This window comes from Myotis davidii, unplaced genomic scaffold, assembly GCF_000327345.1.
Source record: "Myotis davidii unplaced genomic scaffold, ASM32734v1 scaffold266, whole genome shotgun sequence".
Classification (NCBI taxonomy): domain Eukaryota; kingdom Metazoa; phylum Chordata; class Mammalia; order Chiroptera; family Vespertilionidae; genus Myotis; species Myotis davidii.
In genome coordinates, this window is record NW_006300032.1 from 5754202 (window position 1) to 5774137 (window position 19936).

Consider the following 19936-nt stretch of genomic DNA (forward strand, 5'->3'; position numbering starts at 1 on the left):
AAAAAAAGAATTTTCTGGCCAATTATTATTAAATTATTAATGAAAGAAGGAAATATTCTGGCATTTATTACCAAGCAACTTACATACATATCTCATTTAGGACAAAAAGTCTTGCCAGGGAAGTGTTACTTACTTTCTTTTATAGAAAAGAATTAAAGCTCAGAAATGTTCAGTAACTTGTCCAAGGTGACACACTCATAAGTATAGTGACAAGATTCAAATCATATCCTTCTGACACACAAGACCTTGTTCTTCCCAAATGGCCACATGACACTTAACATTAACAGTAAGAACCAGAAAACTTGAAGTGTAACACTCAGAAAAATGTTTCCAGTTAAGATTAGCCATGAATTACTAAATATTATATATATATATACACATATATATATTTACTATTGTAAAGTTGCCTGTGTTATATTAATACTACTTTAAAACAGAACATCAGCCAATGAGCTAGAAATATTGTAAATCTTAAATGTTTTAAAAGTGATCAAATTTGGAATATTTTGTAACATGAAATTAATATAAAATTAAATTTCAGAGTCCATAAATAAAGTTTTATTGGAACCTAGTCACACTAATTCATCTATATATTGTCCATGGCTGTTTTGGGGCTATGATGGCATTACTAAGTAGTGGAGACAGAGGCAGTATGACCTACAAAGCCTAAAATATTTACTATCTTGCTCCTTATGAATAAAGACCCATGAAGAGAAACTAATTCTGGCAATATATTTTTAACTATGAAAAGTATATTTTAAGTATGAAATTGAAAAAAAATTTTGAAATGAAAATTATAAATATATAAGTAGTGGGCATAATGGAGTATTCTTCATAATATAATATAATCGAAATATGGCAAGTCTGTGCCTAGTCTAAATGCTTGCTTGTAATGCACATTTGTGATAGGTAGTGAGTTCTGTTTAATCTTGTGTTGGGTGGTTCTAACATAGTGCTATGGAATTACATTTATTTTTAAATTTTGATAGTATATTAACTTTTTATTAAGGAAAAAGGTTTGTTTATACTTTAATATATATTACATATATGAATGTAGTAAATGTCTATAGTTCAAAATATTTTCAAAGACAATATTAATTTACAATTTTAAATATATACCTTTTATCACTGATGGTTTTTTAAATGATGGAATTTTAACTGATTGTTAATGTTACTTTAATTGGAATATTTAATAAAGTCTCTAAAATAGCAAATATCTTCTGCCATCCTAAAAAGTCAACATAAATTATAAAAATGTATAGGTTATAAAGATAAACAAGTCTGTATGTACACGCAATCTGTTTCAAATTCTCTGATTGACATGAATGTGGTGCTCAATTATCCACTTAATAAATTGACATGTAGTTAGAAAAACAACTGATGCACCATTTTTGTAAAATTATAAAAAAAATCTAAGAATACTGCTGGTAATAAGAATTTGAGATGAGAATACTAGTTGATATGAAAAATATAGCCAACTGTTACCAATAAACAACTAAAAGGCATGATCATTTCTCCTTTTCCTTTACAAGTATTAGACACAGAAAAAAAGGTGCAAACACAGAAATAGCAACAGAAAGCAAACCAGAAGGGCAAATCCACACACCCAAGCACATGCAGTGTACCATCATCTCTCATACTTGTTGCGGAAGAGGGGGTGTTGCAACTCAGCAACCAGTCCGCAGTGTTTAAAACAGTCATGTTGTCCCCTGAGAACAGGAACAGTATAAGGGTTCATTGTCTGAGTGCCTGCTCAGTGTACATGAATAGTTTCCAATGCTTGCACTGGTTTCTGACCTTTTCGCCAAAAATTATAACTGCCATGGTATGACTTTTACATTTTAGTTGATCAGGTCTGTTTTAGTTCCGTTAAATATATACACATGATGATTAGTGAACTCCAAGGTCTGCTTCCAGAATGCATAGTTTTTAAAAAATATTATTATTTGGACCAAGGTAAGGTTTAAATATTAATGTTTTTACTCCAGAAGTCATCACTAAACAATCTCATAAATTTGCAATCCTATAATTAATTAGCCAAAACTATAGATGCATGTTTAGAGACAAATAAACATTATAAACAAGAAAAATGTTAATTTACAAAGGGTTTGGTATAAAACATTATTAAATACAGGCAAATTGCAATGCACACAACTTTACAAAGTAGATTTTAGGTTGCGCAGTCCTTTTCAAATAAGTAAAAAGAGGTGTATCAATTTCATAAATATTTATTGAAAATTTTAAAGAAAATATGATGTGGCAAATGCCGATATCTAATAATATGAAGTTTATAAGTTAAAACAAATTTCATGTAATTTCTCACTTACTGAATAAAATAACTAGATCTATAAAACTTGAAAATAATTGATTTAAAATGAAACATATGTATAGAGATGTAGTCTATATATTGTGATGTAAAAATAAGATTATATTTTCTGGAAAGTTGAATGCATTTTATAAAAACAATATGGCAGGATATATGAAATAACTGTTATTGTTGCCATATGCTGTGTGTTAATTATGGGTTAATCAAATGAGAAGATACCTAGAAAAAAATATTAAATTCCTATTTTTAAATACATGTTAGGTATTGTTCTCTTTGTAAAGAAAATTGTAGCAGATATACTTTTTCTATTCCCAAATTTACTTTTAAGGAAAACCACATTTTAAGAAAAAAATTTTGGTAGATCTTCTCTCTCTTATAATTCAAAATAAAATTATAAAGTAATACAATTTCTTTTCTTCATCTTCTTTTTTCGTAAGAACCTTTTGGCCACATTTTCCACATTTTAGAAAATATTTACAAGGGCAAATGCAAAAAAGAAGCTTCACTAAATGCCTTCAGTGTTGCCCAGGGCTCTCTGGATGTTTCTGAATGTTTCCAGTTATAGAGGAGGAACAAAAATTTCAAGAAAATGAACAATAAATAATCCATTAACTATATATTCCTTGCATATTATGCTGATTGTGTTCTTGCTAATGAGATATTTCTTTATTAGCAGACCCTAACATATGAAATTGCAGCAAACATTAAAATGTGAAAATGTGATTCTGTGTGTCTTTAAGGTTGTACACTTACCTCCTGTCCCATTTGTGGTGACTGATGTGCTACTGAGATTGGCTTTCTCCAGTTTGGAGCTACCAGGGGCATCACCACCTCCGACAAGAGGATGAGGACTTGCTAGGTCCTGCATTTCCATAGACCTATTAGAGCAGGAAGCAAGAGAGCAAAAATTGAAATCTCAGCAATTATTTACTTTTAAAAAATATGTTTCTATTGATTTCAGAAAAGAAGGGAGAGAGAAACATCAATGACGAGAGCTAATCATAGATCAGCAGATTTCTCAGCAGAAACTTTACAGACCCGAGGGAGTGGCAGGATATATTTCAAGTGCTAAAAAAAGAAACCTACAACCTAGAATACTCTACCCAGACAAGTGAACACTGAAGGAGTTCATCACTATTAAATTGACTTTACAAGAAATATTAAAGTATCTTCTTCAGGCAGAAAATAAAAGGCCATAAGCAGAAATAATAAAATATATGGAAGAAAAAAATCTCACTAAAAAAGGCAAATATATAATAAACAGTGAATCAGACACTTAAAAAGCTAATATGGTCTGGCTGGTGTGGCTCAGTGGTTGAGAACTGACCCAGGAACCAAGAGGTCACTAGTTCGATTCCTGGTCAGGGCACGTGCCTGGGTTGTGGGCTCAACCCCAGGAAGGGGCGTGCAGGAGGCAGCTGATTGATGATGTTTCTTTCTCACTGATGTTTCTATCTCTTTATTCCTCTCACTTCATTTCTCTCTAAAAATCAATAAAAACATTTTTTTTTAAAAAAAGCTAAAATGAAGGTTAAAAGACAAAAGTAGCAAAACCAACTATAACTACAAGAAGTAGTTAGGGAATTCACAAACAAAAATTTCTAAAACACAATGAGCCAAACTGTAGCGCTTTAGAATGTGTTTGAACTTAAAATATCGATCAGCTTAAAATATACAGTAAAATATATAGATCAATATACCAAATAGTAACTATAAACCAAAACCTTCAAAAGATACACAAAAAATAAAGAGAAAGGAATTCAAAGAAATCTGTATAACAATAAAAAAGAATTAACAAAATGGCAAAAAGACCATACCTATCTGTAATTAGTTTAAAAACAAACGGACTAAAATGCTCCAACCAAAAGACATATGGTAAATTAATGGATAAAAACAAAACAAGATAAAAACAAAACCAAAAAAAACCAAGCAAGACCCACCCATATGCTGCATACACAAGACTCACTTCAGATCAAAGGATAGACACATACTGAAAATGAAGGTATAGAAAATATATTCCACAGAAAAACAAATGAAAAAAATAATAAAAAGAAAGCTGGGGTAGCAATACTCATATCAGACTAGTTGGATGTTAAAACAAAGACTGTAAAAAGAGACAAAAAGAAGACCATTACATAATAATCAAAGGGTCAAAAGATATAATATTCATAAATATCTATGCACCCAATATAGGAGGACTAAATAAACAAGACAAATATTAACAGACATAAAGAGAGAAATTGACATTTTTACAAAAACAGTAGGAGACTTTAACACCCACATACAAGAATAAATAGAAAATCCAGACAAAAATTCAATATGGAAACAATGGCCTTAAACATCATATGAGAAGATGCTCAACATTATTAATCATCAGGAAAATGCAAATCAAAAGTACAATGAGGTATGTCAGAATGGCCAGGTTGGATTCCGGTCAAGGACATGTACTGGGTTGCAGGCTCCTCCCTGGCCCGGGCCCTGGTTCGGGCTCATGCAGGAGGCAACCCATCTATGTGTTTCTTTCACATCGATGTTTCTCTCTGTCTTTCCCTCTCTCTTCTATTCTCTCTAAAAAATCAATGGAAAAATATCCTTGGATGAGGATTAAAAAAAAAAGACACACCAAAAAACACACACAAAACCCCATACCAATTCATACATATAAATGCACCCCCATTTCACTGCAGCATTACTTACAATAGGCAAGAAATGAAAGCAAGCTAGATGTCCAACCATAGACTAATGGATAAAGAAGTGGTACGTATACTAGTACACAATGGAATATGACTCAGCCATAAAAATGTATAAAATTTTGTCATCTGCAACAACAACATAGATGGGCCTAGAAGGTATTGTCCTGAGTGGAATACGTCAGATAGAAAGAGACAAATACCATACACTTTCACTTACTAGTATATATGTAATCTAAAAAAGAAAACAAAACAGAAACAGTCTCAGTGATGCAGAAAATGAACTGATGTTTGCCATAGGGACGCAGGGTGGGGGAAGAGGAGTAAAAAATGTAGAGGGTTGAATAAGAGAGACAAAATTCTAGTTATAAAATAAATAAGCCACAGGGGTGTAGTGTACAACAGAGAGAATATAGTCAATAATATAATAGTAACTTTGCACTGTAATGAATGATCAATAAATAGACTTATTGTGGTGTTCACATCATAAGGTATATAAATGTCCAATCACTATGTTGCACACCTGAAACTAATACAATATTGTATGCCAATTATGTTTTAATTTAAAAAATTTAAAAAAAACAATAAAAATTTCTTAAAAAACAAAACTCATGATAAGTTGTGTGCTTTATTAGGTAACTATATGGATTGGGAATCACGAACATAAATATAAGTCTATGATCTACTACCTAGAAAAAGTTAATGGGTTTGTGTGTAGATGGTTTTCCAAATATCTTCTCAGTTTACAGGGCTCACTAAATAACACTAAGAGTCTTCCATAGACAGGCATTCTTTACTCCCTTCTTTTCTATGCCAAGACATTCTGTATCTTTATGAGGTTACTCAACCCATTCACTTTGAGCGCAAGGAAGTTAGCACCTGCCACGAGGGATCAGAATGTGAAATGTGATGAGAGAGCCCTGTGATAAGTGCCCGACCTTAGCAAACAAAAATAAACCCTCCAAGAAAAAGATGAAGAAAATGCCGTGATATACAACATACAGTATTGTGTGGCTCTTAATATAAACAATTAAAGTTCCACTCCACGGGAAGCTGAGGCTGAGGCTGCATGCAATTCATGAACAGCAATGCCAGGAGACGTCAGGGAACTCCCCCTGGCCCTATCCTTATGACACTATAACATGATAGTCTCCATTTAAAAAAAGTCAAACACCCATCTTAGTGATAGGAACCTGGGCCCCACTTCTCATCTGGCGTAATACTTCACGGAGCAGGTCCAAACAATGCAGGGCCCTTGAAATCAGCAGGAGCTCAGCACTCTGGTCCGTGCCAAAGTGCAACATGAGAATTGGGGCTGGTATAAATATTCATTGGGAAGTTACGGCCAACCTCCTTGCGCTGTGTGTTTAGTGCAACTCAAAACTGCTCCACCTGGTCCCTTCTGGCTCCCTCATGTCTACCAGGGGCTGGCAGCTGGAAGACAGGCTGAGCCTTAAGTCTTTTAATTTGCTGTCACATCAGAGAGGCAGGCAGGAGGGATGACAATGCATATGCTCAGATTCAATTACAGGACTGTCTTTTTCCCAGGTGGGAGGCAACATTGACTGTAGAGAATTCAATGCTTCCGTCTGTTAAGGTCCCTTAGGAAATGATTGGTGGTTTGCAAATGCTGGCTGGGAATGTGAAATAAAGCACTAGGGTCTGCCCTCATGACAAAACTCTTGGCAAAAAGTATCAAGCAAACTGAATAATTTGTTAGGTCTACTACAATCTTTAGTTTTCTCTTGTTTTCCCAAGTAAAATCATTCTGTAACTTCTGACTGCAAAATATGAATGGCTGCCCATAAGTTCTCAAATAAGTGGCCATTTAGCCTATACGATGTAGGATGAAAGTTTTGAGATCTCTGTCACATGAATCTCATTGATTTACAAATGACAAAAAGTTAGAAGTGTTCCAACCATTACCATTTAAGGGAAACACACAATGTTCTGAATTTAAAGCACTTGAACAGTTCCTAAAATACCTACAGTGTAATTCTTTCTTTACAATAAAATGGTCTTCTGTCATTAATTTTAAAGACACTAATCTCAATCTGTTGTAATTTGTTGTTGCTGAAGGGGGATGGTGGGCTTCATAGTCTACCTGCTACAAAGCAAGATTCCCTCAATACAAAAGTGAGGCTGCATGCAGAATAGTCAACTAGCATTAACTGGATTATCACTCACAAATAGTTACTATGCTAGAAATTACAAAAATATTCTATTTTCAGTCCCCAAATGAACGATTTTTGATGCCTCAGTGGACTATAATATTGAAGATCTCCCCTAAATACAAACAACTAAAATACAGGTAAGATTATTTTCTGCTTTCAATATATATATGCTATATTTTTTCCCCTTTAAGTGATGACCTCTCAAAGGGAGCATGACATGTTGACTAAGTTCATAGAACTGGTCACCAGAAGAGCTTTCATCAGAACTTGATTAGGAGACACTGACTAGACTTTAAAACATCTAATTGCTGATTGCAAAACAACCCTTCTTCTTACTACTTTTCCCTCCTAGCTGCTATATTATCATTATTCTTCCTTTCAAAACCCAGAAACTTTAAACTTATATTAAAGCTTCATATCTTCTTTCTTACCAAGACCCTATCTCCACTTCAATTAGTATCCATGAAGTCTCTAGAGTCACCTTCTAGTTAACTAATTTACTTGGCTCCTTTTGTTTTTTATTCCTTTAACTCTTACTTTGACTCTCTTTAGCCTCTGATGATGTTAGTGACTTCTCAAACTTTCTTCCTCCTAGACTTGCTTAATATTTCTGTAGTGGCCCTAGCTGCCTGGTTATGCATTCCCCATTTTCCATTTCCTTCTACCTAAAGAATCTTGATTTTTGTTCAGGTATTCATCTCTCGCCAACAAAGTTCAGCATCTCAGGAAAAGCTAAATCCACCTTCAGCTCTGCGAGATGGAGGCCTAATTCCTCTCCCCAAGTTAGTGACTATTTCAGGAATCATTGGGTATCATATTTGTGCCAGTGGAACACAAGAAGGACTTTGTTGGAGACTAGTGGCAAGTTCTTCTCCACTCTTTTAGGAGAGCTTCCAGAGCCAAACTGCTTCTTCAGCCAGTTGTGAATGAGAGAATATGTAGTCCTGATTTCTACAACCAGTTATTCTATTCCCAAAGAAACAGAATTAGGACAAATCCAAACTGTGGATGGCAGAGCAAAAGAAGACAAAGGAAGCTGGTTTCTTGATGAAGCTATTGAGCTCTTGGATCAACCACTACCCCGGACCATTCTGCCTCTGGAATTCCAGTTATGTGGACCAATAAATTACCTTATTGTTTAAAGCTAAGTGAGTCAGCTTCTCTATTACTTGCACTTGAAACCATTTTAACTGATACGACGACTCTTTCCTGGTTTCTTGACGTCACATCTGGCCCTTAAATTTCATTCTTTTTCATGTGTCATTCTTGTCCTCTTAACCTTTTGATGCCTGTAATCTGCAGCCTCAGCCCTCATCTCATTTCACTCAGGTAAGCACCCTTTTGGGGAATTTCTACACAAGCTTATGTCATCAACAACTGTTTATTGTTGATCAATTCAAAATCCATACTCAATCCTCATACATCTTTAAGCAGTAGGTCTTATCTACAATTCTTTATTGTTCAGACCCACAATTTTTTTTCACAGACTCTTCTAACATTGTAAGTCCACAGCTAAGCTCATCATCATTCCTTTCATGCCCACTCATACTCTTATCTCTAACTATACTATTAAACTGGTCAAGCAAATCAGGACTCAAGCTCTCAATCTTAACAGAGTTCACCAAATACTTTCAGTGCTTCTGCCTAAATAAATTCCAAAATTTTCACTCCTTTTCATCCTCATCACTACTTAAATTAAGTCTTCATAATTCATCATCTAAGCTTTTCCTACCTGCTATGCTGATCACTCAGACTCTTAGCAGCCTATTCTCTTTAAGTGCACACCAACAAGAAGATGCTCTAAAACTGTATCTCAATAAATGAACGAACAGCTTTCTGGTTGTTGTTTTTTCTTTTCTTCTTTTCTGCAAATCCTCCTCCAGAGAATAATAAGAATTATATTTCTCAAATGTAACTGGGACTTTGTCACTCCCTTCTTAAATGTTTAAGTTCAAAATTTAAATACTACATTTAGATAAATGAACACAGTGATTTGCTAGTCTTGTTATTCCATTTAAGAAAATCCCTCTAGCCTGGCTGGTGTGGCTCAGTGGTTGAGTGTTGACCTATGAACCAGGAGGCTACAGTTGGATTCCTACCCAGGTTGCAGCCCAATCCCCAGTAGGGGGCATGTGGGAGTCAGCCAATCAATAATTCTCTCTCATCATTGATGTTTCAATCTCTCTCTCCCTCTCCCTTCCTCTCTCTGAAATTAATAAAAATATATTAAAAAAAGAAATTACCTCTAAAATATCACATTGTTTAAAATTCAGAAATCACACAAACTGGTTCATATTTCATATTTCCCTCAGTTTTTAAAAAAATTTTATTGATTGATTTTGCGAGAGAGAGAGAAAGAGAGAGAGAGAGAGAGAGATCAATTTGCTATGCCACTCATCCATACATTCATTGTTTGCTTCTTGTATGTGCCCTGACTGGGAATCAAACCTGCAACTTTGCTGTATCAGGACCATGCTCTAACCAATAGAACTACTCGGCTGCTCAAAGTTCTTTTCTGAAGAAAATAATATTTGAAACTCCAACATGTAGTAGATTTTTTCATTCCTTTATTTGTTTATGTATTTATTTATTTGACAAATATTTGGGTGCTTACTAAGCCCTTAGTTTTCCTTTATGAACAAAACCTGAGGCCCAATGCACAAAATTTGTACAAGGGGCTCAGCCCTCATAGCCACAGAGGCTTGCCTCAGCCCTTGCAGCTCCGGCTTCATTCAGAAGGCCATCCAGAAGGACGTCTGGAAGGTCGTTTGGCTGTCCAGTCTAATTAGCATATTATGCTTTTATTATTATAGATGGACAAAAATTCTCTGCTTTTGTGGAGCTTATATTCTTGTGTGGAGTAGGGGAGAAGAATATACAGTCTCTTGTATTTGAACTACTACTCACTTAGAAACATTTTGCAATGAGTTATCTCACCTATTTATAAGACTGTCTACAATGCAGTTAGAATCTGGGTGCTAAGAGATGAGAAACACCAACAAAGTCCATAGGAGAGGTGGCGCGGTCACAGTGGTGCAACTTTAGCCAGACATAAATTATTAGCAGAATTCAGACAGATGGAGGTGAGAGGACAGGGTATTCTGGTGAGAGGATAAACTTGAGCCCTGGAACACAAGCTGGAATGAACACAGCTTTGGCATGGGGAAGTGGGAAGAACAGGCTGGCAAGAATGGAGAATGTGTGTTGAGGAATAGAAAAAAAGTTGGATTGCTAAAGTAGCTAGAGCTTTTTGGAAGCCAGGCAGTAGAATCTGAAAGGGGAGTAATGCAATGAAAGCATCCTTGTAGGAGATTAGCTAATCTGCATCAGCATGGTTTAGAAAAGAGGGAGAATTTAGTGACATAGGCTGGGTAGGAAGCTAAAGCAACAGTTCAGACAGGAGATTGAGTAGTTTTTGACTAAGGTGGTGATAAGAGGATTGAAAACAAGTGAAAAACATTTTAGCTGAAAAATTATAACTTGATCAGATATTTAAGTCATACATTCATCTATTCCTATGCATTGAGCACCAAAATTTGAGTTACTCATATTTATTGAGCACCCAACATATTTATTGAGCACCTCCTTGGTAATTGCCATGGTACCAGTTACTAGATTCAAAGGTAAAAGGGTCATGGCTTGCACACTCTGTGACATAGACACTGGTGGCACAGATGAGAAGTGATTAACTTTGCTGGGTTTTGTCTGAGTGTGTGTGCATGTGTGCACAGGGACAAAGAAAGCTTCCAAACTGAGTTGAGTCATTGTGCCTGGTCAGAGTTGGTGACAGATTCCATAAGATGGAAGGACAGGTGTATTTAAGGCACAGAAGTGGGACCCAGGAACACTGTGTTCAGGAACCTGCAAGTAGTTAAATATTTTTGCATCAGTGAGGTCAGGAGGCAGGTGGTGTAAAGCCTAGAGCTTCTTGATTTGTGCTGAGGACCCGGAACTGTAATCTACAGGCAGGAGGAGCTAATGGAGAGCTGGAAGCAATGAGGCAGCATGGTCAAAATTACATTTTAGAAAAATATATGATTACCTTGTAAATTAAAGAGGGGAAAACAAGAGTCTGGGAGACAGGATGGAAGAAACTGACATTCTGAGGAAGGAGATGGGTAGAGACCATGCCCCATACGCATGATAGGGGCAATGGACCAACACATGTGAGAGGCTGAAGTACCAGAACCTGAAAACTGATTAGACATGAACAGAGGGAGACTCAGCGATAGTTAAGGTTTGGAACTCAGTGCTTGGGTGAAGGACGGAACAAAAGAGAAACAAAGGGAGAGACTGTTTTCAGTGAAAGACAAGTGATGGGCTGCTTTTGAAGGAAAGACTTCCAAGGAAGCAGTGCCGGATGCCCTGACATGTGAGTAAAAGAGTATTACTGACTTCAGTTCAGTTCAACTGCTCCATGCGCTTCAACTTCTTAGGTTCACTTGCTGTGTATCCCTAATTAGCTCTCAGGTCTGCCAGTAGATACCTAGTTTTTCATCACATAATTATCACCGAACACCTATACATGCCAGGCACTGTCCTAGGCTCCGATTTATAGCAGGAATTATTTCATGTTCAATGTTTTGCAAATGAGAAAATTTATGGAGATACAGGTTGGGCAAAAGTAGACTTACAGTTGTGAGTATGCAAAACAGTTTATTCTTGTATTATTATTTACTAATTATCATATAATATACCACATGAGTAACTATAAACCTACTTGTGCTCTACTCTGTGTATATATTTTACCCTAAAAAAGTTTAAATGGTCAATCAATTCAGTAACTGGAACACACGCACGCCCATAAAGAGGTAAATGGTCAAACTGTGGTACTGCTACCCAGTAAAATACTGCTCAGCAATGTAAAGGAATGACCCATTGAAAGATGCTTATGACATAGAGGATTCTGAAAATCAATAGAAAGGGAGACCCATGGTTGCCAGGAAATGGGGATAAGGAGAGTGGAGAGAAGACAGAAATTATTAAGAGGCAGAAAGAAACTTTGGGTGTGATGGAAATGTCTCTATTGATTATGGTGATGCTTCCATGGTGTAGACATATGTCAAAACATCAAATTGAATGCCTTAAACCTCTCTATAGAGCTATTCTCAAAAATAAAACTAATAGGCAGCTTTATGTGGTAGGTTATGAATTTTAATTTACTTGGATTTTTTATTTTAAATATGATGTTATAAAACCATTTTGCCTTTATAATAAAATGCATTTTAAAAATTGTAAAAATTATAAAAAGTGTACTGGCCAGGTACTCAAATACTCTTCTAATAATCATGGAGCTGCAACTTTAAAGGACAATGAAATATTGTATCAAACCCATTTAGCAAATGTTATATAACCATATAAAGTCAGGTACTAGCTAAATGTGGTAAGATGGGTAATTCCCACACTTCCACTGGGAATGTAAATTAGTACAGCTAATTAGGAAAGCAATACGGCAATATCTAATAAAGGTGAAAAAGTGTTTATATTACTACTGATTGCAGGACCAGTTTTCAATTTTCCATTATTCCAGTAATCGGTGCCATTTTAAAATACTGGCATCGATTTGTGTAAATATTGGTATGTCAGACTCTCCTAGATTTCTCCCCATCCCTCTCTGCTTTCCCTCTTCCTTCTCCTCTCTGACATCCTCACTGCAAACCCTCCTGTCACTTCATCACTCTTGGAAACCCTTGCCTCTTAGCATCTCACTTTCTCTTCCCCATTCCAACCTCCCCACCTCATGCATATCTATGCCCCCACGACTCCCCTGGAAAAAAAAAAGGCTGAGCAGGGATCAGAAGTGCCATTCGAAAAACACACAGCTCTCCTCTGAGTGGGAACTGCCAGTGGGCAAGGTGGCACTGGAGGAGCTAAGGGAGCAGGGGAGAAGAGTATTAAGGTGGGTAGGGAGAGGCCATGGTGTCAAGTAAACACAGCAGGAAGGTACTAAAGCCCTTACAGGGCCCGCCAGGGTGGAGGTGGCAATCCCAAGGGCATTCTTGCTGGAGGTAACTCAGCACCCAGAAAACTGCAAAGCCAATAGTAGTAAGGGAAATAGTTTATAACGTTATGATTTATAGGTATTAATTTTTAATTGAGATGTTTTAGATATCTAGGGTCACAACATGTTTTATTGAGTGTGTATATCCTGATATTTTAAAACACTATTCCTAACACCTGTGTTACAGGGTAAATGCTGGCGTGCTGATATCATTTGTTCTGGTCCAGCAAACGCCATGCATTAACCCCCACATCCCTCTTTTCCATTTCAACTCTACAAAAAAAGTTTTCCATAGCATTGTTTGTAAGAGGAGTTAATTAGACACATGTAAATGTCCATCTAGAAAAAATGCAGATTGTTTGATATATATAAATATAATAGAATACTATAAATTTCATAATCAATGAGCTAGAACATGTATTAATACAGATAAATATAAAGAATATAACCTTAGAGAGAAAAAACAAGCCACAGAGCTCAGCATATTGTTTTATATTCACATGGAGTTTAAAAATAGGCTAACAGATATTATATGTAGTTTTCTGAACTTATAAATAAGTATTGTGCATTCAGGGGAATGGTAACTTCTAAATTCAAAAGATAGTACTTTTCTGAAGTAGAGAGGAGACAGGTATTTCAGAGGAGTGCACAAGGCTCTTCAGAAGTGTCTGTAGTATTTATTTTATGATCCAAAGTGAAATGAACTGATGTTAAGATCTCATCTAGATAGAAGGTGGGTCCTAATGTTTACAAGTGAACAAAAAAATAAAATAGTTTTGTTTCCTTTCAGACTAGAAGGAGAAGTACCAAAAGCCACATAGACATATGACACCTCTACAAAGCCACTATAATGAAAAATAGTGAGCTGTTCAGTTTCAACAGAGGTAATTAGGCTGACAAAGTTCCCTTCCAAGTTCACAGCCCTTCTCTGGCTTTACGAACACTGGGAACGTATTCTGGTTAAGCTGACCATGTAGAGAGTTTGGCTCTCAGTAATGTGAATGTCCTTATAGGAAAATATATAAAGCTGAGCTGCTCTTATTTGAATTCAGCTTTAAGCAAAAACAATAAACATGGTTTCAATTCCTTCCCATAATTTGATGTCCAAATTCAATAAGCTCTGGACTCTGCAATTCAATTCCTCTCAGCGTCACCTCCAAGTGAGGTAGAGATTTGGGATGCCCAAAGAAAGATTGCCTAAATACAATGACACTAAAGAACCTCTAGGCCACTCTTGAGGACCCATGCAAAATAAAACCTATAGTAACCAAATAAATGTTAGGCATGAGGAATAAATTCAAAACATTATGGCTTGTCGCAAGCTCATTGTATTAAACCTTATCCTAAATGAGTTGTTACTTGATTTATTTAGATTCCTTGGCATGTTTGGATTCATGTGTTGGCAGTGTGAACAGCTCTTCTTCCTGAGAGTTCTTGGATGGAAGAGCTAAGCTAATTTGAATGACATTTATATTGGAATAGACTCCAGGTGCAATTATATATAATCAGCATGTGGTAGGAACAGCAGTAGTTCTTTCTGCCGAGCACATCTGCCCAGGGGGAAAAGCAGGGGCTCACTCTGACCTGCCTCTTGCATGGCTGGGCTGTATCTAGCCTTGTCCTCTCTGGAGAGGAGGTTTGTCTAACAGGGAGCCAAATGGAGGGGGAAAGGAAGCAAGGTTTTTTTTGTTGTGTGTGTTGTTTTTTTTAAAGGCGTCTCCATCTCCTTTCTGCAGAGAAACCTGACTTGGAGGGCAAGCTGTAGACACAGGAGTAAGTGAGAAGAAAAGTGAGCCAGATAAAAAGGCTATTAAATAGTGGCCTATTCTGTGTCAAGCATGCAGCTCTTTTTGAATGAACTGCAGAGCCTACTCGTTTTGCATTGAATTGAGTGTCAGAGTTTAGAGAGCTGCTTGTCAGATTCCACAGGCTCATGCCATCACTAACACGAACCCTAGCAGATTATGCATAACTCAGAATGTAAGCACGCAGGAGGGTTCGCGTCTCAGCTCATGGTCACCTACGGGGACGCAAGTTTGCAGAGCTGATTTTTCTCGTGCTTACACAAGTGCTGAAGTTCTCAATGTCATCGGGGTCACCCCTCCTTCAAACATTGTTTTAACAAATGGTCAACTCAAGAACCTGCTTTTAGAGTTCTATTTTAAAAGTCCAAGTGGCCTGGCAGGAAGAATGGCATGTCTGGAAGGTCTGGGCTCTAGGCCTAGCCCCGCTCTTTCCCAGGGGAGTGACATGATGGAGACTCAACTGCACTTCCATTTCTTCATGTGTAGAATCAGGAAGGTCACCTGGTTCTGCCTACCGAGGAAGGTGGAGTAAAGATGATAGAACATAGGTTTGGGAAGATGCTTTTAAATTTGTAAGTTCTATGCAAATGCAAGATATTACTTGTCAAAATGGCAAAAATAATCATCAGAAGAGAGAGACCTTATGTTTACAAAGTACCCCTTCTTCCTAAAGTTTTCATCTAACACTGGGACGATCATAAATATACCGTCAGCTATGCCCATGAGGGATGCCGAGTACATGTTCATGGACTTCATAATGAATATGAATGCATGAATGAATTTATGATTTCCCCCCAAAAGAGTGTCTCTTAAATTATGGAAAATTCCTACACACTAAGCTATGAGCGATTTTTTGGTGAAGTTCCGGGGAGGAGAACTACAGATCTTATCGTAGCTTTCCTTCACAGTTACCCGCCCAGATACAACCCCACAGCTTTACTTCTATTGACACCTCCCCTCAGAAATGTACTCCCAATGTTTATGTTTATGCTATTTCTCCCACTTACACACTACACAGGACCCCGAGTGGGAATAATAACATGAAACATCCCTTCTGATTTCTCAGACATGAGATATTTCATTCATTCATTCATTCAAAGTCTTTTATCGATGCCCACTGTGTGCTAGGCACTCTAAAAACAAGATGAAGAAGATGTATTTGTCTTGCTAATGAGATCCCACCTACTCAGACTGTCATGGCTCATACACTTTTGGAATATACTGTGCTCCTTTTTCGTGCACATAAATCCTCTCGTTTTGGACAGTAAGATGTTTGAGTCTTCTCTTCCCATGGGGAGGAGTTCTCCTAGAAGAAACAGTATTTTTGGTGTTGCTTTCCATGCCATAATTATTTTCTTATAGGGTGAGATTATTTAATTCACTCACAAATACTTAACTGAAATCTTCATCTGAGGCACATTTAGAGGATAGAAAGTGTTATGAGCTATAATTCATTTCCTTCAAGAGTTCAGAGTTTAGTTAGGAAGGCAAAGCATAACAATGACACATGAGAAGACAATACCAGCAAGGTATCATAAAGGAAGGCATAGTGATGACATACAAATAATGTGTGTCCTGGGGGTCCCAAAACATAAGGTTAGGGATATATCACAAAAGAGAAACTTTGATACATCACAAAGGATTTGCAATGGGAAATTAACCAAATGCAAATGAGATGTTTCCATTTTGATATAGGACCAACAACATTCAGGGAAGCACATGCCCTAAATGTCACCGAGTGTAAAGCAGGCTGGCATACCGGTTCATGAGTTTATGTAAATGGAAATTGTACTACTGACATTCATTTCTCCCAGTCTCTATCCCTTCTCCTTCATTTGTAAGGCTGTGCAAAGTCTACAGCTACTTAAGGCACATCAGGAATTAAATAATCTGAGGAACTGCTGGAAGGAATACTGAAATACTACAGCATAATTCCACCCCAGTGGTTGGTAAACTGAGGCTCGCAAGCCACATGCGACTTTTTGGCCCCTTGAGTGTGACTCTTCCACAAAATACTGACTTCTACACATGAGCCACAAAGTTTCAATCACACTGTACATGCGCGCCCGCACGTGGTATTTTGTGGAAGAGCCACACTCAAGGGGCCAAAGAGCTGCATGTGGCTCGTGAGCCGCAGTTTGCCGACCACTTTTCCACTCTCTATAACATAAATATACCCTTTATAACAAAAAGGAAAGCTTATCCCATGCTCTGTAAGTGGATATAATTAGACAGTCTAACAGTGGCCCAGAGACAGAGGAAAAGCAGAGAATTGTATCACTCTGTCTACATTTATCATCACAAAGAACAGAATGCCATGGCAGTTAGTCTCCACCAGTTTAGAAATTATTGCTCATAGTTTCTCCATTTTCATATATCAAAGAACAAATCATACAATATTCTAACCTGCAAATGCCAAAATTATAAACTTTATCAAATCATAATCTATCATTAGACCTATGAGCATTATAAAATTGGTTAATCTACTTATAGAGCTTAGTTATTACCCTTTACATAGCTAATCTGTCTAAAATAAAAAGTACTTACATTAAACAAAACCTTAAGTTCATGTTTCAGACTTCGTACAACTTACCTGTGTACTCGAATCAATTTTGAAAGGTGTATTTGAAGTTTACTGAGAAAAAGCATAAGTAGTTTATATTTCTGTGTGTATATACAATGCATGTGCACTTATGCATGTATGAATATATTTCAATGTTAAGTTCCACAGTTAGAAAAAAAAGCCCACAGTATTATGGCAATAATAACTTTCATTAATCATGCATTTAAGAAATATTCTTAAGCAATTAGTATATGCCAGGTGTTTGCTGGGCACTGTGGGGAGAAGAGGTTTGTAAGACGTCTAAGAGTCTAGCACACACATAACAAAGCTCACAGCTGTCACATCTTCTGTGTGAAAAATGTGAGCTATTACTCAAGCAGAGACTTGCAAACAAACTCCCAGAATGCAGTCAATCATGACACGAACTTTACAGATTTTTGCTATTTACTATATTGGTTCAGAATCTTATTGCTTTCCTAAACTGCTAAGTGATGCAAAGTTGCAATAGGAAAATGAAAGGCCACAAACAAAACTAACGCCACTGTTATAGTCATCAAACACCCAGAAAAATAGTAAAACCAAAACACACCTGGAAAATTGGAGAAGAGGTGTGGGGTATGTTTTCTGAGCAGGAATACTATGCATTGCATACAATAAAGGGATAGAAGCACATATCAGGTTTAAAAAGCAACCATGGCTAAATAAACAGATATGTTTATTCTATGTTTTGGGTAATTAAAATCTGTAGAAAGTTCCAGACTTTAATTCCAGAAACTTGTCTTCAAGTCCCAGTTTTCAACTACTCACACTAGTTTGTGATTTTAGACAAACACTGAACCTCTTGGAGCCTTACTTCTGGTTGTATAGTAGGAACAATATCTCACAATTAGATATTTATAAAACAAATAATGTTTTGGTTGTTGTTTTCTTTTTTATGAGTAAATATGCCTGGTTACAAATATCCAAAATAGAGTGTATCTGTGACAGGTATAGATATACATGCATATGTACATAAAATCCTTATTCATTCAACATTCTATTACATATATATTCTGTTTGCCATGTACAAATATGATTCATTAACCAAACATCACAAGTCCTCTGAGTTTATCTTGAAAATAGGCCTAAATTCACCTTTTATTTTTTACTCCCATTTAGTATATCCTAATCCAGGCCCTCTCTCTGTCTCAAGTCTGAATCACTAAAATACTGTCCAGACTTTCTTGCTTTTGCTTTCATTTCTTACCTACCTACCAATAGACCCGTCTTCCTAAAAGATGACTTTCCTTCTCCTGTTTAGGTACCAAATAGCTTATAGAGCAAAGTGAAAAGAGGAATAAAAGTCTAGTAGTTGATAATAGAGATAAACAGAAATTACAATACAGATTTGTAAGTTCTCCACAATAAGGGCAAACGCACAACCATTTGGGAATATATAAGAGGGATTATTCACCAACTCTTGGAGGTACAGTTTTGAGAAAGTTTCTTTGACAGTGTAGAAACTTCATTTCTTTAATATGAGCTTTCTCCTTTCTTTCCTTCTGATTCAAACTGGGCTCATCCAGCACACTGACTCACCTGTCTCCTTCTCCCTTACACGTCACTCCTTTAATCAGTAAGCCCTCAGTACAATGAGGTTCTGGTCAACATCAAATCATCCAAATATTAGTCACCATGACTAAAGTTTCCCCCATATAACCCATCCTCTGGAAACCACAGGGAAGCCATGTCTTTGAGCACTAGCTCACTTGTGACTCCAGACATAGCACCACTTCCTCAATTAATAAAATCTTACTTTCCAGGCTACAAGCTCATTTGTGTCTTATTGGGCTTTGACATACACAGGCAAGTTGGCCTTTTTTAGTCCACTAACAGTAGTTAGCAGAGAAAATAGCAAGATACATTCTAAAATTTAAAGAGGCGCTAAACAAAGAAAGGTAAGGCCATTCAGGCAGAATTGGGGGCACACGTAAAAGTCCAGTGGGAGTGAGCAGGGAGAGCACGCAGAATACAAGGGACAGAGAAAGAGAAGGTGGTAGTGGAGAGGTCTGTAGGCACCAGATCATGAAGGACCCCACATAACTGGTGAAGAAGACTGGATTAGTATTGGAGATAATGAGGAGCCATCAGTGGTTTAAGCAAGGGAATGTTCATTATGTTCTCTGGGTGTTGGTAACATGGCTGTGTCCAGCTCTGTGAAAATTCACAAAACTGCACATTTATAGTGTGCGCACATTTTTGCATGTATTTTACACTTCAAAAACTGAATTTAAAAACTGTCCAACTGAAAAAATACTCGCCATTTTTACTTATGAAAATAGCAAAAGTTAGAGTTAAACAAAAGCAGTAATGCTCAATGTTAGCAAGTATAAGACAC

At 36.7% G+C, this 19936-nt stretch overlaps 1 protein-coding gene across 6 annotated transcripts in view; it reads right to left on the reverse strand.

The window, feature by feature from the left end:
- Positions 1 to 19936, reverse strand: part of EYA4 (EYA transcriptional coactivator and phosphatase 4) — a 231456-nt gene that overhangs the window by 59110 nt on the left and 152410 nt on the right. For all 6 annotated transcript variants that reach the window (XM_015572105.1, XM_015572104.1, XM_015572102.1 and 3 more), the window contains exon 4: positions 3080 to 3204. In XM_015572105.1, the coding sequence (XP_015427591.1) occupies positions 3080 to 3204 (125 nt within the window). The remainder of the gene's footprint in view (positions 1 to 3079; positions 3205 to 19936) is intronic.